This window comes from Trichosurus vulpecula, chromosome 1 (assembly GCF_011100635.1).
Source record: "Trichosurus vulpecula isolate mTriVul1 chromosome 1, mTriVul1.pri, whole genome shotgun sequence".
Classification (NCBI taxonomy): domain Eukaryota; kingdom Metazoa; phylum Chordata; class Mammalia; order Diprotodontia; family Phalangeridae; genus Trichosurus; species Trichosurus vulpecula.
In genome coordinates this window covers 243,133,575-243,158,591 of record NC_050573.1, presented here as the reverse complement: position 1 = coordinate 243,158,591, position 25,017 = coordinate 243,133,575, and the positions used below count along the sequence as shown (strand labels likewise).

Below are 25,017 nucleotides of genomic sequence, written 5' to 3'. Positions count from 1 at the left end.
TCGTGTCTGACTCTCTGTGACCCTTTTTTGAGTTTTCTTGGCAAAGACGCTGGAGTGGTTTGCCATTTCCTTCTCCAGCTCATTTTACAGTAGAGGAAAATGAGACAAAGAGAGTTAAGTGACTTGCCCACGGTCACACAGTTAGGAAGTATGTCTGAGGCCAGGTTTGAACGCAGGAAGATGGGTCTTCCTGACTCCAGGCCCAGACTTGTGCACTGTGCCACCTGGCTGCCCTTGATAACTGTATTTCAATACAGCTGGTTTCCTTTGTAGTTCCGTGGATTTAGTTTCCTGCATTTAAAAACATCATTCTGAGAAGGGTATGTAGACTTCCCCAAATGTCAGATGGGTCCATGATGCACACATCTACCCCAGAATTCTAAAAGACTCATTTTGCCAAAAATGGTTTCTGATTGTACTACCAGAGCGCCAAGGAATCTCTGCAGGCCAAGAAGGTCTGGTTTCCTCCTGGTAGAACACCTCATCATAGAAAAATCGCAACTAACCACTCCAAGCCAACTCTTTCAAAGGGGGAAGGGAAGATAAAAATCCACCCTAACAACAGGCTGATGCAGAATAACAACGGACGGTGCACCAAGAATGTGGTCTAGAAGTGGTCTCCAGTGTTTCCTTTTTTGGGGGGTCTGGGTGTCTAGAACAGCTGGTTACTCAAAATAAAGATGTTTTCTTAATGCTCTAGTACAAGTCCTAGATTTCCAGGAAATGAAAAAACCAGAACAACCAGAAAAGGCTGGCAACCTGTCAATTTTCTTTTCAATGTTGCTCAGTTCCACAGTTTCCTCATTCAGAAGACCTCCTATTCCAAGTTATATTTGTTGGTGGCCAGACACAGAACTTAAAAAAAAAAAAAGCTACGAAGGCTGACATCAGGATGCTTATTTGGAATCTGCAATTTCCAGGACCTGCCAGAATCATTCCCCTTCTAGCTCCTCTCCAATTGCTGCTTAAGACACATTTTCCATTATTACCCTCAACCCCTTTTTTATCCTCCCCACCCCTGAAAAACATGCAGCTAAAAGGGTAGGGGGTGGCTCCCTTTTGTGTCCTTCTGGAAAGCTGGCAAAAACACAATAAAAATTTTATTAAGAAAAACAAAATGTTCTCTGGGTCTATATTTATAAATGTCAGATGCAGTGGGCTTTTTTCTCTCCTCCCTAGCAATCACCCCATACAACTGAGGTGCACCTGGTACATGCACAGCGGGAAAAGACAGAGAAACTTGTCAGTGCTCATGGTTCTTCAACTCAAAAACCTCTCCCTCTGGGCAGACGAAAAAGCCAACATTGTTGCCCAACAGTGGGAAGAAGGAAACACACTGAGAGAAGAGGGGACAGGAACATGGAGAGCTCAGGAAAGTGGCTGGGATGGGCTGCGGAGAGGGAGGCTGGCAAGGAAGCAGGACTTGAAATATATTCTGAAGCTTCTGGTGCTGGCGAAGCCAATAGTGAAAGAGCACCTAGCAGCTGTGGGAGCCTCTGGATTGGCACCAGCTACGTCACCTCTGGCAGTCTACACAGGCTGGTGACTTCTCTCACTTCTCCTTATCAAGAAACACTCTTGTGTGAAGAAAAGACAACAGAGAGACCCTGTCTGTACTAAGCCACATTCAGGCTTCATAGGAGGTAGATTTCTCTCTCTCTTCTCTCTCTCCTTCCTCTGCCTCTCCCCTCTCAATCTCTCTCCTCTCCTTTTGTCTCTCTCACCCTCCTTCTGTCTCTCTCAATCTCTCTCCTTTCCACTCTTGTCCTCTTCTCTCTGTCTCTTTATTCTCTCTCCCTCTCAATCTCTGCCCCCTCTCTTCTTCTTTCTTCTCTCTCTCCTTGTCTCCCTCCCCCTTTCTTCTGTCTCTCTCAATCTCTCTCCTCTCCCTCTCTCTTCTCTCTCCTTTCTGTCTTTCCCTCTTAACCTCTCTCCTCTCTTCTTGTCCATCTCTCTCTCTTCTCTCTCCTTTCTTTCCCTCTCAATCTCTCCTCTCTCTCTTCTCTCTTCTTTCTGTCTTTCCCTCTCAATTTCTCTCCTCTCTCCTTTGTCTTTCCCTCTCAATATCTCTTCTCTCTCCTTTCTGTCTTTCCCTATCAATCTCTCTCCTCTCGGTCTTTCCCTCTCCATCTCTCTCTTCTCTCTTTTTTCTGTCTTTCCCTCTCAGTCTCTCTCCTCTCTCTCTCTCCTCTTTCCTTATCAATCTCTCTCCTTTTTGTCTTTCCCTCTCAATCTCTCTCCTCTCTCCTTTCTGATTTTTCCCTCTCAATCTCTCCTTTCTCTCTTCTCTCTCCTTTCTTTCGCTCTCCCTTTCTCTTCTCTCTCTCTCCCCTTTCTGTCTTTCCCTCTCAATCTCTCCTCTCCTGTCTTTCCTTTTCAATCTCTCCTTTCTTTCTTTCCCTCTCAATCTTCTCTTTTCTCTCTCTTCTTTGTCTTTCCCTCTCAATATCTCTCTTCTCTCTCCTTTCTGTCTTTCCCTCTCAATCTCTCTCTCTTCTCTCTCCTGTCTTTCCCTCTCAATCTCTCTCCTTTCTCTCTTCTCTCTCCTTTCTTTTCGCTCTCCCCCCCTCTCCTCTCTCTCTCTCTCTCCCCTTTCTGTCTTACCCTCTCAATCTCTCTCCTCTCTTGTCTATCTCTCTCTTCTCTCCTTTCTGTCTTTCCCTCTCAATCTCTTTCCTCTCATCTCTCTCCCTTCTCCTTCTGTCTCTTTCTCTTTCTCACTGAAAGGCAGATATCAAACAATTGCTGTAGAGAGCTCCCTGCGTGGAAACTTCTTTCACCAATGCAGATGGGAAGTTCCATGTGTAACTTAGGCCGCTCTCCCCTTCCTTCCCTGGTCCTATTGCCGACCGTATCTTCCAAACCCCAGGCCTTCAACTTTGGTGTCATCTTTGACTCCCCTTGCACTCATCCCACATATCCAGTCTGTTTCCACATCTTTTGTGCTTTCACACAATCTCTCACACAGGCCCTTTTCTCTCCACTCACATGGTGAGCCACAGACTTCCTCACCTCACACCTGGACTATGATGACAGCCAAGACTCTCCTCTCTCTACCTCATCCTCCACTCAGATACCAAAGTGATCTTCCTAAAGCGCAGGTCCACCCCATCGCCCCATCTGCACCCCCACTTAATAAATACCACTGGCTTCCTAGTACTCCCAGGATAATAGACAGGGTGTTCCAAAAATCTCAGTGCAGTGTTAAGCTACAAACTTCAAATGGTACTGAAACTTTTAGGACACCCTGTACAAAACCCACCATACAGCATTTAAAGCCTTTCACAAGCTGGCCCCTCTCTACTTTTCCAGTTAGTGTTCCTACTCTTTCCTCCACTCCAAGGACTCTATAACAGATCAACAGCAGCCTTCTCGTTCCTCAAACACAGTCCTCCATCTCCTGACTTAGAGCCTTTTCACCTGCTGACCCCTAGGCCTGGAATGTTCTCTCTCCTTACTTCTGCCTCCTGGCTTCCTTGAAGACGCGGCTCAAATCCCCACTTCTATAGCTGAGTCTTACTGCTCCTGCCTTCCACCTGATATTAATTACCATTTGTACTGTATATACCTTTTACATATAGCTACCAGCATGTTGTCTTCCCCCAGTCAAATGTGAAGTCCTTGGGAGTAAGGACTGTCTCTCATCTTTATATCTCCATCACTTAGCATAGTATCTGGCACATAACAAGCACTTACTAAATGCTTATTTACAGTACCTGGCACATAGTAAGTGCTTAATAAATGCTTATTTATAGTACCTGGCACACAGTAAGTGCTTACTAAATGCTTATAGTATCTGGCACATAATAAGTGCTTAAGAAATGCTTATATGATGATCACTGAGCTATGTCTTTGTGACACCAAGCACCAGGAAGAATCATGTGTTTGTGCTTGCAAGAGTTCTCATGGGGCAACTCACTTGGGCTGGTGAGATTTTCTGGTTGTGTGCATCTGAGGATTATTTTAAGAAACCTAGCTGTCCTACAGTGATTATGCAGGTAGTGTCTATTGGACAAAAACAAACACGCAAACAGACAGAAAACAACTTGACCGTGGCTACTGTTCTTTACTACACGTGTCAGCTGAACTGAACTAAGCTGAGCTTGGCCAAGGTACGTAGCCCATCTCTGCCTGTTTGCTCACATGTAAGATGAGGGGGTGGGAGCGGATGACCTCTAAATTCTCATCTGGTTCTCGATCCTATGATCCGGCTAAGAAGGATAAACTGATGACCTGTGGCTGAGAAAACGGAAAGGTAGGGAAATGCACTGTTTAGGATTAAGCCAGAAAAATGCCAAGATGGTATAGAAAAGGAAAGGGGAAGGTGGAGACTAATGAGAGAAACTGAGGCAGACGTAGTCAGCATGGTTCAAACACTGACTCAGTCTCCTGCTTTTTACACATTTAACCAGACAGAAATAGATACTTTTCTTAAATAACAGTCTGCTATCCTTTTCCCCCCTCATTTTTCAGCCTATCACTGAAAAACACCCATTGAAATCTTTCTGAGTTATAACCTTTAGGCAAGTGACTTTTTCAATTTTCTCCTCTGTAAAACAAGAAGGCTGGACCTGATGACCTACACACTTTTTTCCAGCTCTAATAAGATTCCACTTTTCCACAATAATTCATCATACTGACTTCTAAAACTCTTTCAACTATTTTGCGGGACCAATAAATAACCTCGGAGCTTTTCTGTAAGAAAAGAGAGTTAACTGGGAGACACTGCTGTCCATGTTCCCACTGGTGTATAGGATTTAGGGTTAGATCTAGATTGGGCAATATAGCCCAATTCTCTCATTTTACAGAGGCCAAGAGAAGTTGAATGATGTGGTCCACTTTCTCAGACCACACTTTTCTGAGCTCTCCCAGTCTCCACATCAGATCTTGCCCGATCTGAAGGCCAGTACTTTATCCACTTTTTTTTGGTGGTGGTGGGGGATCTAGTAGTAATGATTTATTGAGGAACACAGATGAAAATCGCATAGGATGAGAAGGCATAAATGGTTTTATTTACAATGGCAGATGGAGGATCTGTACCAATGAGCTTATTTTTCTTATTATTTTATTTTTTGTTAAATTTTTTTTTGGTATTTGGTTTTTAACATTTTCTGTTCTGTGATGCCTTCTTTGTTGTTGTTGAGTAGTTTCAACTGCATCCCACTCTTTGTGACCTCATTCGGGGTTTTCTTGGCAAAGATACTGGAGTGGTTTGTCATTTCCTTCTCCAGATCATTCAACAGATGAGGAAACTGAGGCAAACAGGGTGAAATGACTTGCCCAGGGTTACACAGCTATTAAGTGCCTGAGGCCAAATTTGAACTCAGGTCTTCCTGACTCTAGGCCCAGTGCTCTGCCACCTAGATGCCTTTTTAATGAACTTAAATAGAGAAAGCATATTTCACTCTTAATTATCCAAGTACTGCTTATCGACTTAGTGGTTCATCCTTTCCCTTGGCTTTGTTTCACATCATTTCATTGCTCATTAGCACCTCTCGTGACTCCCTTTCCCCTATTTGCCTTTGCCCCAACCCCACTGAAGCGGAAAGGAAAGCAGAGGCAACTCCAAGGAATCCACAGTACTCCTTAGCAACTACTTAAAGTATCCTGGGAGATGAGGTCGTACCTGGGAGCTTAAATGGAATTGGAGAATTATCCACGGATTTCATTTATCTCTTCCATTACTGCCCCTCGGTCCTAAGGCTTTGCAGAGAATTGGCTATAAACCTATAAATAACCCTGAAGAAAATGCTTTACTGATGAGCCTCTGGCTCATCTGTAGGATGAAGAATGAGTCCTTTTTCTTAGCAAAAGACAGAAATGCCTCATGGCAGGAGAAAAGATAGTATGGAAGAGAACTGAACACCATGGCAATCAGCAATTCTACCCCCATTAGTAAAAACATTCAGTGTCATTTTCTGAGGAAGATGGGTACCATTTTCTAGCTGCTACATTTTTTCTTTGAAATGTACCATTTCCTCCAACACATTTTAAAAAACTAAGTTAGGTTGACAGATTGTTACTGATGAAATCAGGAGCAAGGTCTTAATTTAATCAAAGCTTTCTTCTTAAACAGACTGTTAGAAGCCAGGCACGATAGCACATACCTGTAAATCCGTGACTGGGGAGGCTGAGGCTGGTAGACTGTGTGAGCTGGGGAGTCCTCAGAGGCAATAGGGCTACGGGGGAGGGGTGGTGCTCGTATCTGCACTAAATCTGGCACCAATATGGTGAGCCCCTACATTGGGGAGCTCAGGCCACTTAGGCTGCCAAAGAAGATATAAACTGGCCCAGATCAGAAATGGAGCAGATCAAAGCTCCTATGTTAATCAGTAGTGGGATAGGGCTCATGAGTGGCTGCTATACTGGTATTGTACTGCTGTACTCACCAGCCTGGGTGAGATAAAAAGACCTAGTCTCAAATAAACAAACATAATAAATTTTTTTAAAAAATTTAAAATGATATACTATGTGTATCATAAACATATTATATCATAAATATATAAATATGATATAGTATTAAATGCATAATATATATACAATAAAATGCAATAAAAATTTAAAATCCTGTTTGTATAGAAAGGATAAGATCAATGGGGATAACAGCTTAATGGGGTTGTAGGCAGGGGCATGAACAGCGACAGCGGCAGCGGCAGCAGTTACACAGCATTTAACCTGAAAATGCAGGTGAAAGGATCCCCTCCTCTTCCTTTTTCTAGGCTTTATTTTCTACTGAGATCACACTTCATAGGAAAGCTCTGTCCCCTCTCTCTATCCCTCCAAACAGAGCTATCTCAAACCCATTTAAGATGCTTCTAGCAAGCTGACCCAAGGGGAATTGTGATGGGCTAGAGACAAGTGCATTCACTTTTAAGGTATCCTTTTCTGTCTGATTTGAATGGGGTGACAGTCCTAAAAGGCCACACCTCTAAGAGGCACCTAGAACAACTCCAGGCAGACGACTTCATCTCTTTATACACTGAGCAGAGCAAACACGAAGCAGATGGCTTCTCTCTCAGGCACACTATGTGAAAATAATATTAACTGAAATAGCTGTGAGAGTGTGCCATGCGTGTGGAATGAGGGCTCTCCAATTCCAACACTTTGAAAGGCAAATGATTCATGAATCTAGAGGAGCTGGAAAGACCGAGAGGAAAAGTCTTTTGCTAACAGGGCCGTAAAAGCACTGGAAATATATACCTCAAAATGACAATGGCAGTTTTCTGTATACAGTCAAGCTCAGAGCTTAACTCTTCGTTCGTTATTTAATTCATAAGAATTTATTCAGCACCTAATGTGTGCAGAGAATTTTTGAGCGACTGAGGCATCTCTGAAATATAAAGTTTAAATAATGATGAAGAACAAAGTAAGCAGAACCAAGAGAACATTGTGCACAGTAACAGCAATATTGTTAAGAATGACTTTGAGTGACTAAGTCATTTTGACTATTATAAATATACAAATTAAAAATAAAGGACATATGAAGAAAGACGCTATCTGCATCCAAAGAACTGTACAGAATAATTGTACACATATATGTGTATGCGTTTTGTGTGTGTGTGTGTGTGTGCGCACGCGCGCGCGCGTACCTATACCTGTCTCTATGGCTGGAGGAGGAGGGGAAGAAAAAAAAGGGATAAAAATTCACAAGATCACTTGAATCTCTGGAGGGAATAGCAAGTTGTACATGTTTGCAGATTCATGTGCAATCATCCTTTTTTTTTTACTGTATTGTGTTATGGAAATGCTTGTTTTGTTCTGTGAACTGACGATAAAGTGAACTTAAAAAAAAGTTAAATAACATGTAGTCCATGACTGTGTTGGACTTAAAGTAAAAGGAATAATAAGGCACAAACACAGGTAACACAATAATGTAAAATATCACAGGATAACTATGGTAGAGAAGGACCAAACATAGCGCGATGTTTAGTCCAAGACAAACGTTCTTTTCTGACTGGGGATCAGAAGCGTTCGTGGAATAGTTAGTATAGGAATGGGCTTTTAAAGACAAGAAGGAATCCAACAAGCAGAGAAAGGCACCCCCAGCATAGAGAACAGTGTGAGTAAGGCAAAGAGGTGAACGAGTATGAGACACAATCACGGAGTTGATAGGAGTCCATTTGAGCGAGAGCACAGTTTGTGGACAGGCGTAGTGTGGGACAAGACTGCAAAGATAGGCCCGGCACCATATTGTAGAGGGCCTTGAACGTTAGGCTAAGGAACCTGGACTTTACTGCATATATTTGGAAGGGTTTACATTGTTTCTCCTAATAAGAGGTAAGGCCAGTCAATAAGCATTTATTACTGAGAGCCTACCATGTACAGATACTATGCTGAACTCTTTTTTATTGTTGTAACCTCAGTGCCTAGCAGAGTGCCTGGCATATAGTACTTGCTTAGTAAATGCCTGTTGATTGATATCATTGGCTACGTCTATGTCTATGTGATTGGCTTGCAACGTTTTGGAAAGTGTCTGCTTCAATTCAACCTGGTTCATTTATCACGTCCCACAAAATGTAGAGACTTGGAAAACCCTGGATTTCCTGTGGAGAGGACAATCTTTATGGAAATTAGGCCAAAAGGGGTTTTTTTTTAGTCATATATGAATCAGCTGCAACCATAAAAACTTAGTGTTCATAAAATACTTTCCTTACCATAAAAGCAAACTTGCTTTGTATGATAGGTATGTTTTTGAAAAGCTAGTAAATTCTCATAAATACATTTTTCCGATGACTTACATAAGGACGTCAGAAATATAGAACAGAGAAAGCATTTATTAAATACTTACTGTGTGCCAGACATTATGCACATAATTCATTATCTTCATTTCTGATTGACCTTCAATTGAGAGTAGCTATTATTTGAACTGCTATGATTGTTTCAAGTTTTTCTTTCATTTGTCCAGGACAACCTTCTTTATCAAATGGAAGAACACTAGTTAAGTCTTCCACAATGCAAATAATGAGCCCTTATTATGTGATTAAGAAGTTAGATTATCATATGTTTGGTTTTCCAGAAAGCAAGGCACACAATACTGATGATAATAGGCTGATTCATATATATATATACACATACACACATATATATATACATATATATACACACATATATATGTATATATATATATTTATATCGTGCTTTTCTGACAATTTTGTGAGTTAACTAATGTGTTACTATGCTCATTTTTTGCATGTGAGAAAACTCAGTAAAGTTAAGTGACTTTCCTAGGGTCACCCCCACCCCGCCCCATTAAGTATCAGAACTGAGATTTGAACCCATTATTCTGACCATAAATCCCAGTCTCTACATTCTGTATCATGTGCATTAAATTAAATTAAATCTCAGTGGCACATCTCAATCCCAAGCCAACAAGACAGACGATAATTTATGTCTGAGGATGAGATGGGATTTCCTAAGAATCCACTGGGAAGATAATGAATACAGAGAATAAAATAACTAAAAGGTCCCTTAGAGATCTTTGAATCCAAGCCCTTCATTTTACCAAGAAGGAAAGCAAGGTTCAGTGACTAGCCTAAAGTCACTCATCCAGGAAATTCTGCTTGAACTAGAACCAATATCTTAGGACTCCTAGTTCATTTTTCTTTTTGTTAAAACACAACGATCTTGTTTTTAAAAAAAAAAGAAAAGAAAAAGCAACAAAAAAACTTTTTTGGCATGGTGTAAAAAAAATAATGATTGCCATAGCTTAACTGGCAGAAAATTCTAAATATCTTCTATATGTAGAAATAACATGATAAAGCTAGGTGTCAGGGATGAGATTAGGAATCTAACTTTGCTAAAGGAAAATCATAACATAGTAAATTCTCTGTTACAGAGGAGTCTCTCAACAGATGTTTTAGACCTGCATATATGTATCATGGAGGAGCTGAACCAGCTGGGAGAGAAGGCAAACAGACCTCATTTTTTCTTTATAAAAATGTCCAGTCTGAGTGTTGAGCTGCAGATGTAAGAAAGGCTGAACTCAACTGGAAAAACGTTAAAGGCTAAAGGCTTAGATGATGATGGAGAAAAGGAAGTAAAACTTGCCCTTTTTCAGTGTTCTATCAAGCATGTTTTGGCCTCTAGTTGTGGAAATGTAAGAGAAAAGGAAACCCACTTTCTGGGCTTCAGAATGAAATCCCATCTTCTCTCTCTCCTTTCCAGAGCCGGAAATTAGGTATTACTTTTCTAAGTCAAAAATGAAGGAAAGACTGGCTTTTTAAAGAACATGAGTACACCCTCAAATTGGAAATTTAAATAATTCTTGCAATATTTGCTTATTTGTATTGGCTAGAGGATTTTTTTAAAACCTAAATCCAACAGGATTAGTCAACACAAAGTTGTTTTAATCAGAGACTTTTTGTAGGTATCTTTAGAATTTATATTTTTATGAATTAAATCTATTTTCTCTCCCATCTCTCTTGAACTTCAAATTGGTTATCAATGTGAAAAAAGTCCAGAAAACTATCTTAACCATAAAAAAGAATGCTTTTTGTATTAGTTTCGTTTTAAGTATATTTAATTTTTGCCTAGTTCTATGAAAACTAGTGAATCCATGCCTGACATATATAATCATAGAATTACATAATCACAGATTTGGAAATGACCTAAAAAAATCACAAAGCCCAAACTCCCTTCCAGTGTAGAAATCATTTTTAAAACATCATGGAAAAAAATATTTATTTATGGAATAAAATATTTATTTATAAGTGCCTTCTATGTTTACAAGGGCAGGCAGGTGGTGTAATAAAATAGAGCACTGGGCTTGGAATCAGGAAGACATCTTCATGAGCTCAATCTGGTCTCAGATACTTATTAGCTGTGTGACCTTGGGCAAGTCACTTAACCCTGTTTGCCTCAATTTCCTCATCTGTAAAATGAGCTGGAGAAGGAAATGGCAAACCACTCCAGAATCTTTTCCAAGAAAACCCTAAATGAGCTCACGAAGAGTAGGGCGCAACTGAATAATGACTATACAAAAACAACACTAGAGGCGTAGACGTAGATAGAGATTGATAGAGGCAGAGGTAGAGACAGAGAAATAAAGACAGACCCGGTGTTCCCAAAGTCTCCGCACCACATTTCAAGCCAGGTTGTCATTCAATCTCTGTCTGGACCCTTCTAGTAAAAGGGATCTCATTTCTTCAGGAGACAACTTTAACTATTAGAAAGAATTTCCTTGTCCTGAATCAAAACATTCTTCCTTATAACTTCCAACTTCAATCCTCGTTCTGCCCTTTCGAGTAACACAAAAATTCATCTGTCATCCATCTACAGGCTCTTCAAATACTCGACACGTATAAGTGCCTATTCTTTGTCTAGAATAATAACAGGCACAGGCACCTAGACAAAAACAAAACAGTCTCTGCCCTCCAGGAGCTTACATTCTATTGGGGACACCTATTTTATCTTCCCTAAGTTTTCTCTTTTCCAAGTTAAACCTCTTCAGGTCCTTTAATAATTTCTTATTTCTTACATTGCATAGCTTCCAGACTGGTTTTCTTGCTAGTCTTCACACACAGAATTCGATCAAGCCATGCCTTTGCATTGGCTGTGCCTTGTGCCTGGGATACCTTCCCTCTTCACCTCTGCCTCAAAGAATCCCTCATTTCTTTCAAGACTCAGCTACAGCATCACTTAAATGTGAAGTCTTTCCTGAACACCACAGCTGCTTGCGTCTTCCGTTCCTAAACCACCTTGTGTTTATTCTATATGTACTTATGCCTTTGAAGGCAAGGAATTCCATTTGTGTCTTTGTAAACACCAGTGGTCAGCACTGTGTTTAGCATACAGTAGGCACTTAATACATACTCAACTGATTCAATGATTGCCTTCCCTGGGATTCACTCTAATTTATCAGTATCTCTCCAAAAAGGTAGTGTCTCGATCTAACGTAATTTTCCAGATGTGGTCCTTCTTAAATCCTACACATTGGGTGTAAGAGACCAAGTACTTCTCATGATTTGGACACCTTATTTCTATGAATGCAGCCTAAGAGTATAGGTCAGCTTTTAACAGAGATTCCTGAAGCTAGTGACTCCTACTGAGCATATGGTCAATCTAAACCCTCGGATTTTTCTGGTAAGACCTGCGGTTAATAACAGCAGCAGCTCTAATTTACATAAAAGATAGGTCAGTAGTTTACAAAACACAAAATACTTTCCCTCCAAGAGCTCTGTGAGATAGATAGTACAAGAGATATTATTTTCATTTTAGAGTAGATTAATAGGGTAGGATGTCCAGAGCTTTTCCCCAGAGTGCCAACCTGGGGGGAGGGGTGCCACAGGGACATAGTTTCCTTTCCTCATCCCAGCAGTTCCCAGCTCTTTTTGTGTATATGACCACGGGAACCATCCTGCCCCTCTTCTATATGACCATGGGAACCATCCCGCCCCTCTTCTATATGACCATGGGAACCATCCCACCCCCCCTTCTATATGACCATGGGAACCATCCCACCCCCCTTCTATATGACCACGGGAACCATCCTCCCTTCTTCTACATGACCACAGGAACCATCCCATCCCTCTTCTATGTGACATTTGCCTTCCTCCAAGAGGGTCCCCGTTCCTCTCTGGTCCAATGCTATGTTCTCTGTCTTTTTGATGGGTCCCTCAGTGTAATGGTACCATAAGGATCCTGCCTCTCCCTTGGGATCCACCTATCACTACAGATCCCTGTCCCTATCCCACTTTCCACCTTCTTCAGGTTGCTCCATGTGACTGGAACAACCCCTACTCAACAACTTAATCCTCTATTATCTATAGGACACAATATGAACTCCTTGACTTGCCACTCAAAGTCAACCACATTCTTGTTCTCATCTACTTTTCCAGCCTCATTTTGAACGATTTCCTCTTACACAGGCTATGCTGCATATAGGATGGAGTGCTGGCCAACTTGGAGTCAGAGAGACCTAAGTTTGAGCCTCATCAGACACTAGTCAACAAGCATATATCAAGCACCTACTATGTTCCAGGCTCTGGGCTAAGCCCTGAGGATACAAAGAAAGGCAAAAAAAGTCAGTTCCCAAACTCAAGGGGCTTACAGTCTAATGGAGAGAAAACAAGTAAAAAGCTACATACAAACAAGATCCAGGCAGGGCAAACGTGGGATAATTAACAGCTGTGTGACTGGGGAAATCACATACTTTCTGAATCTCCTTTTCCTTACGCTTCCTAACATTTTTCCTCCATCAGTAAAATGAGGATAGTAATACCAAGTCTCTCCCAGCATTGTTGTACCAAATGAGTAAATGGACGTAAAGGATGTTCTGAACTTGAAAGGGCTTTATGAAGGAAGGCAAGCTATGAAGACTGTTATTACTGCTGTCATAGTCTTTATAGCACCTACCTCACACACGGCTGCTGTGAAAAGCAAATGGGATGAGAGCCTTGTAAACCCTGAAGGGCTAGCAAAGTGTTGGCTGACACTGTTTCACAAGGTTAGTTTCACATCAACTCTATTGGCTTTAAGTGACCATTGTGTTCTTTCCAAGATCCACGGGAAGCCTACTTAGCAATCTATTCTAGGATTCTGCAACGTATCAACATAAGGTTTACCAGCCTGTAGGTTTATTCCAACTTCTTGAAAACTGGAACAGGACTGGCCTATCTCTATTTTTTTTTCTGTCACTGCTTCTATTCTCTATGATTTCTTGAAGATGATTTATAATGGCCTTCAGATCCAATCTGTCAGGTTTGTTTGTTTATCACACACCCTGGGATGGGATTCAGCTGGGTCTAGATATCTAAACCCATTAAAGCGTTGAGATTCTGTCAGAACCAGGGCTTGGCTGAGCCATGGCAGGATGAGCTATACCAGGGATCCCTGGGACTGAGTCTCGGCAGAACTACGAGGATGGCGGCAGGAAATTCGATTCAATGGGACCTAACAAACATTTATTAAGTATCCTCTATTTGGAGGGCATGCACAAGTATTGAGCTAGAGCTGAAAGGGACCTCAGAGGCCAACTCTCTCATTTGATGCCATACAGGTAGAATGCATCAAAGGCAGGTTTTGAACACAGGTCCTCTGCCTCCATAATCCAGTACTTAGCATTGTCTAAGCTATGATATTTAGGAGCTCCCTTCCCCCGTGGAACTTACATTTTCTTATTTCACTACTATGCCCCTACTTCTACTTTTTTACCCTTTTCAATCAATCAATCAATCAATCAACATTTGTTAAGTACCTATTATGTGCCAGGCACCATAAGTTCCCTCTACCCCCTCAGAATGATCTTCTTTCTAGTTTATTCCATGGATTATTTATTTTTTCCTAAGAACACTTCATTCTATTTACTAAGGGAGAAACTTCTTAACAATTAGAACTGTCAATGACATCTGCCTTCCTCCAAACTGGGATGGTCTGCCTCAGGAGGTGTGATTAGATTCCGCCATGATTGGGAGTCTTCAAGAAGAGGTGAGATGATCGAATTTTAATAACAAGGAACACTTACACAGCTCTCTAGATAAATTACTTACTTAAATCTCTGGATAAATTAGCAGTTCATTTCAGCTCCCCTTGGAAGCTGCCAAGGAAAGTGCCGGTTCCGTACTTGTTCATGTGGTTCCTAGCCCAGGAGTGCTTGCTCCTGGGTTGGCAGCTCATACACCTGCTCTGATAATGTTCCACCTATCAGAATATCCTTCTGGACAGCGAGATGGAGACTGCGTCATATATTCTTGCTGCCAAACAGTGTCTATGAACATTGGCAGTCTCAATAGTTGCTTCACAAAATCATCTTCGTGATGAAATTTATTTTCTAAAGAAGGTTTCAGTATTTTTGTAGCTCATATGTATGTTTTCTAGTTTAGCAGGTTTCACTTGACAGGCATGTAAATTTGAACAAATTTTGGGCAACAGTTTTTCTAACTACATATGGAAGATTTTGATTCAATAATTGAGATTCTCTACAGAAGGAAGGAACATAAACAAACAAAAAAAAAAACCCTAACTATAAAAAATAGAGAATGGATGCATTAGAATCAAGTAGAGGGGTTAATAGTGGGGTTAACTGGAAAAAGCATCATTAGATGGGTAATCGGAAGGCCTGCATTACAGTCCTAACTCTACCCTAACTGCCTGTGTGACCTTAGGTTAGTCACTTGACCTGTGTGGGCCTCAGTTTCTCTCCTCTCCAAATGAAGGCAATGATTTACGATGATCTTCTAGCTAAAAAAAAATACTGACTCCCAATCTTCCTGGAGAAAACAAAAATCAACTCCACAAAACTCAAATAAATTTGAACCACAGATATCAGTTACACAGTACCTTAAAAAATTAAAACTGTTATGTTGTCATATGAATGTACAGACTAGAAATAAATATGACTGAAAAGGCTATAAAAATAACTGAACTGTTGATATAAAACCATAGCAGTACCTACAAAACCATACTATTATTCTATGAATAGGTTCAAGTGGGAATTCTGGGAAAATGAGTCTTAAAAGAACTATAATCTTTAATGCTACAAAGCCAGAACCCAACTTTTTATTATATGCTGTATTTTATAACACCAAATGACAGCATTTCTAGCGTTTAGTCATTCTGTGAGTCTGACTAAAAGACTTTTTGGCTATTTATATATATATATTTTATGCTGAAGGGAAGAGTGTTAGTGGAGACCATATGGTCTATTGTAAATCAAAGAGAGGTCAAACAAAATAGTTATTTGCAACAGTTGGAACTGCTTTCTGAACTGAAGTCAAACTTGTCCCCTTTTAAGTGGGACACTTAAGAGACAGACCCAGATCTAGACTGCAGATAAGCTTGAGAGAAGTTGCTCTTGAGAATTAGGGAATCAGAGACTCCTAGTGATCCAAGATGACCTTACGAGGTCCGATCTTCCAGTCCCCTGTCTTCTCCCGGGATTGAACGAGAGAAGCAGGGCTGTTCATTACTGAAGACTACAATGAGGACTCAGATTTACACGTCTTCAAAGCAACTTATCATAACTTCATTATAACAGTAATTTTCATCTCACATTTCCTCAACGAGCTTTGTAGCACATGACATGGCCCCAAATTTCAGCATACATAGGAACTAGAACCAGGGCAGGATAAGGAATCTTGTAGCAAGGGCTGGAAGATCCTCTGAAGGTCCAAGCACTAAAGCCAACATACAAATCAGATATCTGTCTAGGGGCTATTTGCTTGGTGGGGGTTTCAAAGGTGGAAAAAAATTTGTTAACTGCTGTTTTTTTTTATTCAAACAAGAATTTCTAAACAAAACAAAACAAAAATAGTCGAGCCTTAGTAAAAATGCAGGTTGTTGATCCAAATGCCTGCCAAGTTTCTGATATAGATAGGGCCCTTTGTTTAACAGGAATGGGTTTTTAGAATTTCTGGCCTCCTGGGGGCTTTTTGTTTTCCTTGGATAGGCTGGGCAAGTTTTTCTAAAGGGGAGGGTTTCACTTTGGTGAATCCTGGCAACTGAAATGCTGCCCTCCTTCATCACCTCCCCAGGTCAGGCCAGGCCAGGCCAGACCACACCACCCCTATCTTGTCCAAACAGGAAAGCGGGCCTGGAGGCTTTTGTTTGTGTAGTACCTGCCGTTCCTGGTATCATGCTGCCTCATGTTCTTGATAAAATGAACCTTCTTAAAGTTCTTTGGTCTGGGTGAACCTGACAGGGTCCGACATCTGAAAAATAAAGCAATTAAAACAAAAAGATAGTTAATTCCTTGCTCGACAGCTGGGCAGTCGTTACACAAAGACAGGAAGGAAAGACCAGACAAATGATTTGAGTCACCCTAAAGTAGGAGTCAGAGCAGGAATAATGAAGACAATGAGTTTAGGGACAAGAAGGCTTTCTTTAAAAAAATTTCTAATGTCACTAATGGAGAGGACATGGGGCAGCACATTTCATTCAGGTGTACACCCAGGGAATTTTATTTTATTTTAAATTTTTTAAATTAATTAATTTTTAGTTTTCAACATTCACTTCCATAAGTTTTAAATTTTTTCCCCCTCCTTCTCCTCCCCCTTCCCCAAGATGGCATGCCATCTGATATAGGCTCTACATGTACATTCTTATTAAACATATTTTCGCATTAGTCATATTGTATAGAAGAATTAGAAATTTTTTTAAAGGCAAACATTTATTGACTGGTCAATCATAAAGGATGATTTTTTTTCATCAAACTGAAAAAAATAAAACTTCAATGTAAAAAGAGCAACAAAACTTGACTTTTAAAAATGAGCTTAAAAAGTAAATCACAGAATAACAATTTTGGTGGGAGACATCATTGAGATGTGCCTGGGAACATCTGACACATGCTGTCTTATTATACTCTCTAATAATTCATTCTAGCAAGATGTGCAAGTTAAAAACTATGGGATGGTTTTGCAGTCTTCTAGAAAGTTTCTGAAGTCCTTCAAAAGATCAGTGATTTCAATGGCATGGATAGTCCTGCCACCCATACAGATGGCAGCCCCTCCATTTCTCAGCAGATGGCCTTTGTGAATTGTGGCTGCCAAAAAAAAGATCATCTGGCGGATAACCGTCTGTGACGGGCCTCTCTTGATTTAGCTAGGCTACTTCTGGGATGACAGACAGAGTCTTCCTCAAGGCTGCTACTCAAAACCTTTCCAGCTGGGACAGGCATACGACCTGTCAGACTAACATGTCAGGAATAGCTTTCAAAAACTCTGCAGGCTGCAAGGCAATGGAGGAAAGCTTTAGTGGAAGAAATACAGGATTGGTGAGAAGAACAATCCTGTGCCAACATGGTCAAGAGGAAGCGCAGGACTGAAGTACTCAATAAACTCCAGGGGATCCCGTTTGTCTCTGCTGTTCAGTTATTTTCAGTGGTGTGTGACTCTTTGTGACCCCATCTGAGGTTTTCTAGTGCTTTCCCTCTGAGATTTATGCTGTATATAAACTATACATTTATATTTACACTGTATATTTATACTCTCCTGTTCATTGTATATCTCTTTGATGTGCCTGGTTGTTTGCACATTGTCCCTCCCACTAGAATGTGAACTCCTGGATGGCAGGGCCTTTGGTTTTGCCTTTCTCTGCACCCCTGGCTCTCAGCACAATACCACTTAATGAATGCTTGCTGACTATTTCAGTAACACCTTCTTCCACCCCTTCTCATGCTTCCCTAAAGAGGGGACAAAAATTACAGGTCACTGGCCACATACAAGGACAGACATTATTTTATTACCATTTATCACATATGGATATATATGACATTAGCACTGAGTGTATATTTATATACATTTCTCTCTGGCTCTATATATATGGAGGGAAATGAGGAGAGAGACAGGAACAGAAAGTCATTGCAATGGGGTTCTGATATATGCCCAGCCCCCATCAGCTGGGCTAAGGTAGCCTCTCTACATGGAGGATGCTAGGGGGTTTGCCTTCAGCAGGGAGTGCCCTGAAGAAACCGTGGAGACATTCTACAACTGGTCTGAGTTGGCTTGTTGTTGTTCAGTTGTTTCAGTTCTGTCCAATTCTGTGTGACCCCATTTGGGGTTTTCTTGGCAAAGATACTGGAGTGGTTTTCCATTTCCTTCTCTGGCTCATTTTATAGATGAGGAAACTGAGGCAAACAGGGTCAAGTGACTTGCCCAGGGTCACACAGCTAGTAAATGTCAGAGGCCAGATGTGAACTCAGGTTTTCCTAACTCCAGGCCCTGCTTTCTATGTACTTTGCCACCTGGATGCACCCCCACATGTCTCTAGGACAAGAAATAAACTCCTCTCCTTAGCTTTTAAAGCCCCTGACAACCTGCTGCTAACTGCTCTTCCTCTGCAGCAATCTGATAGCTAGCCAAACAGGCCTTCTCTCTGTTCTTCAGACAGAATACTCAACCTCTCATTTCTGTGCCTCTGAATCGGCTCTCTCTCATACCATAATTCCTTCCTCCTCACAGAATCCCTTGCTTGCTTCGAGACACAGTTTAAGAACCACCTTCTTCCCTGACTTCCTTCAACTGCTAGAACCCTTTCTCCCCTGGGTTTAACTACCTTGCTTTTGTATTTAACCCTTTTATTTTGCATATTCATATATATGTACTTGCCTCTCTCTTAGAATATAAATTCTCAGAGGGTAGGGCTGTTTACTGTCTTTTTCTCCCTTGCACAGTGCCTAACCCATAACAGGACCATAATAAATGCTTGCTGATTGAATTATTCATTCAGTGTATTTGTAGTGCACACACTGGACAATCCAGACAAAATCCAAAGTGCCTAATTCTGTTTTCTCACATAATAGTTATAATAATAATAATGTTATAATATTATAATAATAATGTTATCTCTATCACTCTCCAAAATCTGCCCATTACTGGGTACAACCGACATCATCACCATGATCAAACAAGAGAAAGGCTGTCCACGTGGAAGAAAGATTAAGCTTGTTTTGTTTGGCTCCAGAAGGAAGAATCAGGAGCAGAGGAATGGCAATTACTTGTCCAGAGTGGCAGATTTTGGCTTGAGTAGGAGGAAAAACTAAGAATTAAATTAATATACCTGTTAAATGGGCTACCTGACTTCAGGAAGTAATTAATTCTCCAGCTCAAGGCCATTGGAGATCCTCAAACAGAGGATTGGTGCTTCTCATGCTAGAGGAAGGCTTCCTTGCCCAAGGCAGAACTAACTGGCCCAGACCTCTCAAGTCCCTTCCTGACTCTCAGATTTAAAGACCCAGATTTAAATTCCATCTCTGCTGCCTACTTGCCTATGTGATCTCGGGGAAGCCCCTTTCCCTTCGCAGGCCTTGGTGTCCTCAACTAGAAGTTAAGAGAGATGGACCAGATCTTTTTTATGAATAAAAATCAGAGACATGGCAGACATGCTTCCAAGGAATAAGTCTTGTTTTTCTGAAATATGTATCATTCCCTTTCATCTAGCATATCAGATATCTGCCCTAAGAGCATCTTATTTCTATGCTCCTATGGTCAAATTTTTTCTAATGCCACCTGGCATGCTTGATATGACAAAATTACCCCCTAAAGCTAACAACTCCACAAAAGAGAATGAGCTGTCTGCCCTTCTCTTGTGGAATGGTGCTATGAGTTTCCAATTTTGGTTTATGTTGCTGGAGTATTTTATTTAAAAGGCTACTGGACAATTCTGAACACATGCCTTAAAGGGTTAGTCCTGTCTTCAGGACTGAGAGGTGTGTGATGATTGGCTTTTTGCGGGGGGGGAGGGGGAGATTCTAGTAATATAAATATGCCTTGAAAAACAGAGGTGAATTCACTAACATAGCTCCATGGCCAAGCGAATAGAGTTTTAGATCTGCATTCAGAAAGAATGTACTTTGTATATTTGCTTTTTGTTGCTGTTGCTTTTTTCTTTCTCGTGGTTTTTCTCTTTTGTTCTGATTCTTCTTTCACAACACGACTAATGTGGAAATATGTTTAATATCATTATACATGTAAAGCCTATATCAATAAGAATTGAGGGAGGGAGAAAAAAGTTTGGAACTCAATCTCATGAAAGTGAATGTTGAAAACTTCTTTACATGTAATTGAAAAAATCATACTATTAAAAAAAATCAAGAAAAAAAGAATTATTAATTTAAATAATGTTACCTGACATGATCAGTCTAGTACTCGGTGATTATATCCAGAAGAATCATTTAATCTCTAAGACCAAGGATGGATACTAAGAGTGATTAGTCCTGGAAGATCATCCCAATCGTTTCTATCCTTCCACAGTCTGGTCTATCAGTCAAGAGATTTGATGAAATTATAAATGAGCCAAAGACCTTCTAGAATCTCTGACAGCCCTGAAATTCTGTATAGGAGGCCTGTCTCCTAAGACAGGGGCCAGAGAGCTACTGACCTAACAGCGAAGGGAAAAGAAAGCTAGTGTAGAAGTCACCCCTGCTCTATATGCCCTCCCACACCTCCCACTGTACACAGGGCCAACTCTACACATCTAGGACAGCTTCAGGGCTCTTGTGAGTCAGTACTGGAGTGAAAGTAGCGGGGGAGAAGTTAGAGGAAGCTGCTGTCTATCTCTGCTACTGCACTCCCGAAATACCAAGGCAGGGTGAAAAGGTGAAAAGAGCCCTATGGCTGTAGTCAAAGCATCCGCATTCTAATCCTGCACCGGGCTTCTTACTCTGTGACCTTGGGCAAGGAACTCTAATCTTTTTCTTCCTTCATTTTCTTTCTTCCTTTTCCTTTCCTTTTATTCCTTCTACCTTCCTTCCCTTTTCCTCTTTCCTCTTTTCCTTCATCTCTTCTTTCCTTCATTTTCTTTCCTTCCTTTTTTCTTTCTTTCTTCCTTTTTCTTTCTACCTTCCTTCCCTTTTCTTCTTTCCTCTTTTCTTTTTTTCCTTCATCTCTTTTCTTCATTTTCCTTTTCTTCTTTTTTTCTTTCTTTTTCTTCCTTTCTGCTCTCTTCCTAACCCTAAACCTGATAACCTTAACTATCTGGGACACTAAATCACAGTGTCACTTGGATGGAGTGAGGCCTCCGCACACCATACTCCAAATAAAAGGAGGCTCTGAAACACCTCGAGGAGCAAGGTCAAACTGTTCCGTGAAACCTAGACAAACGTGCTAGAGTTGCGGTTCGATTCAACAAACATTCATTAAGAACCTAATGCTACACAGCACTGTGCTAAGGGAAATAAACAATTTATTAAAGACACAGTCTTCACTGAGTTTTAGGGGGATAAAAATCGCAGGATTTGAAATTAGAGGAGTTCCTAAGGGCTCCTCTAATTTAATCGCTGCATTTTAGAGAAAAAAAAAAACCAAGAGCCGGAAAAGAAAAATTAACTGTTCAAGTTAATTAGTGGCAGGATTGAAACTCAAACCCAGGTCTTCTGATGCTAAATTCGGGACGCTTTCAGCTATATCATTCATGTCTCCCACACATGCACAAAAGACTATAGTGAAAATCTATGCATCAATGCCAAAGCGCAGTGTAAAGAAAATGGCCTATAGGGCTGACATGATGATTGTGGGAGGAATCTGGGAAGGCTTCCTGGACAGGGTGGCATTTGCATTAAACCTTAATGCACAGGTGGGAATTCCATATTCTGAGGCTGGGAAAGGGGACAGGAGAGAAGGAAAAGGTATAAGGAACAGGACTGGGACATATTGTAGGGCATGGACCACAGACTAGAATACCAGATACATAGACTGGAGTAGTATTGGAAACGACAGAGTGTACAGATTTTGGAAGGCCTTGAATGCCAGGACAAAGAATTTGAACTTGACTCGAGAAGGCAACAGGGAGTCACGGAAGGGTTCGGAGGTGTGTTCCCAAGTAGAGTTAAGTTGGGAGTTTCTGTGAAATTATTGAATTATCATGAACTAAGTTTGCATGAAGATTACATTTCTAAATCTAGGCTTCTCTCTTTTCCTATCTCCAAATTATACTCATCTTCTCCTTGTGATGATGCATTCATTCCTAAATACCACTGAGGATCCTGGGAGGAAGAGATGATGAAAGTGCTGCTCCCTGCTGTCTATCCCTTTTACAGTAATCTGCATCAGTGATGCCAAATTCAAATAGAAAAGGATCCTTGTGGGCTGCATATTGACTTAGAAAACCACAAATTAACATTACCTGGGTCGTATTATGTTTTTATTTGGTTAACATTCCCCAAATACGTTTTAATCTGGTTTGGGCTGCATTAGAGAATTTTTCAGGTTCTGAGTTTGGTGCCTCTGGTCTATCTGATCTTAATGGAGAATTCCAGAAAAGGGGGGAAAATGTTATTATACTCAAATTTATTCAAGCTGTTAGTAAAAAAAAATTATGATTCATGGATAAGGAAGTCTGAAGGCTGACCTTATATGTGGTCAAGCTATGAAACAGTAAGGAGGGAGGGGAGAGAAGAAAAAAAAAGAAATTTACATGATAACTTTAACTTTAGTATATATTTAAGGGGAGGAGCAAGTCGTACATAATAGATTTGTGGTTTCATGTGCAATCATCTTTTTTATCATACTAGGTTATGGAAATACTTGTTTTATTCTATAAAGTTAAAATAAAATTAAAAATTAAAAAAAGGAAGAATGTGACTTTGATGACCAATCTCCTGAATCTGATAGTCAGCTCTTGTTCATGGCCCTTTGGCCCGGTCCACCACACCCCAGGCACTGAGGCTCCAATGGAAGTGCCCATCCCATGATCTCTCTGCCTCCTAAGCCTGCCCTTTACACCTCAGGACTTCATGAGGCCAGCTCCTCCCTGGTTCTCGCCCCTTGTACAAGGGGTGGGGAAGTACAACCGGGAGGAAAAAGTGAGGTTGAAGGCAACGAAGTCAAACTTTTGCCTCCTTTCTTCTCCCTCCTCCCCCAGACCTATATCATCATCTGTGTGTGGAGAGGTAGTTGTGTGTGGAGCTGTTTTGTGTCCTGTGGCCCTGCAATTATTATTAAATTAAGTTTTTATTCATATAACTTGTTTTTACATCATCGTAGTTTTCCCCCATACTTCCCTCTTTTTTTCCAGAGAGACATTCCATTTAACAAATAGTACTTTAACAAAACAAGAAGAAAAAAGTCAGTGTGACCAGCAATGCTCTGAAAAAATCTGAAAAAGATGTGCAATATGCCACACTTGTGGGCCTTTCATCTCTTCCAAGATGTGGGGGTTGGGAGGGTCCTCTTATATCACTTCTTTCAAGTCTTCTTTGACCTTTATGACTCCGCAACACTGACTGCTATCATCAATTATGATTATTGCAGACTCTCCCCTGCCTCCTTGCCATCTTTCTTAGATGGGGAACAGAGATCACAGATTGTACTACTTAAACAACTGTATGTATGTTGTATGACCACAAGTGGTGTGTGCATATGTAATCCTATGCCTTGATGTGTGTGTATACATACACGTATGTACGTGTAATATCTATATATGTATATAATAGGCAATATATGCAGATATAGCAGGGAGTGTATATATAATACACACATACATATTTTCTATTGCACACACACACACACACACACACACACACACACACACACACGTATGATCTAAAATACTTTTTCCCACTTCAGCTCTGCTGTTTTAACTAGGTGAGAATACAACTCAATCAAAAGATCTTAAAGGGTAAAAAATTTTGCCCCGAGGAGGCCTTGTCAGTTACAGAGCATCTGGGAGGATGCTGGACTTTCCCTCTTCCCATTAGGGTCTTAAATAGTGTTCCTGGAGCTACTGGCAACATTGTCTACCTAAGGAACCAAGTACAAACTAGACACATCCACCATGCTTAAAGGAAACTTTGAGTATATTATGAACGGGAGAAACTTGAGTATATTATGAAGGGGAGGAAAAGACTTTTAGCAATTAGAAGGGGAGCTTTACCCTTTCCTACATGAGTCTTCTAAGTTTGAGCCCACTCTTCCCTGGATTCTGTGTACATTCGTGGGAGAGTGTATCACAGATTTTATTTAAGGGAGCAAGTTAGATGACTACATTTATTTTCAACTGACAGTCTTGTTGGGGGTGGAAAGAGAATGGAATACTGGAGAATGTTCAGCCCATGGCATTGGAGAATCACCCCCACCCCTCAGAATTTCTCCTACTATCCTAATGAGGAGGTATTGCCAGCCTATCTCTGGGAACCCAACTCAGTGAAGGAGGCAGATCCATCCAAACTGGAAAAAAGCTTCTAGTAGGGGCCCTGATGATGGATTTTGAGTTGCTATCAGATGACCACAGTAGCAACATCTGGAAAGGTTCCTTACCAGGTCAGCTGCCAAGGGTTGAGTTTGGCAGCCACAGTCTCTCAAAAGACCATCTAAGCACTAAGACACAGAGGTGCAGCAGTGTCCCTTGGTGAAAGACAATACTTAGCTACCCCTGGAGACTGATCATCAGGTGATCCAAAGCTTTGGCCACAGCATAAAACCATTTACTAAGATGTGGAGGTATCTGCAACAGTAGAGGGAAATCCCATACTGATGAAATCATGATTCCTTAAAAAAATTTTAAATCTTTAATTCTTAAAACACTGAAGCATCCCCAGCTTCCTTCCTCCCTTCATCTTAAGTCCCACCTTCTACAAATGGTCTCAGT

The 25,017-nt window shown here is 40.9% G+C and overlaps 1 protein-coding gene across 1 annotated transcript in view; it reads right to left on the bottom strand.

Annotated features, from left to right (window-relative positions):
- Positions 1 to 25,017, bottom strand: part of CABLES1 (Cdk5 and Abl enzyme substrate 1) — a 160,002-nt gene that overhangs the window by 64,377 nt on the left and 70,608 nt on the right. Inside the window, exon 3 of the mRNA XM_036743767.1 lies at positions 16,554 to 16,646. Within this exon, the coding sequence (XP_036599662.1) occupies positions 16,554 to 16,646 (93 nt within the window). The remainder of the gene's footprint in view (positions 1 to 16,553; positions 16,647 to 25,017) is intronic.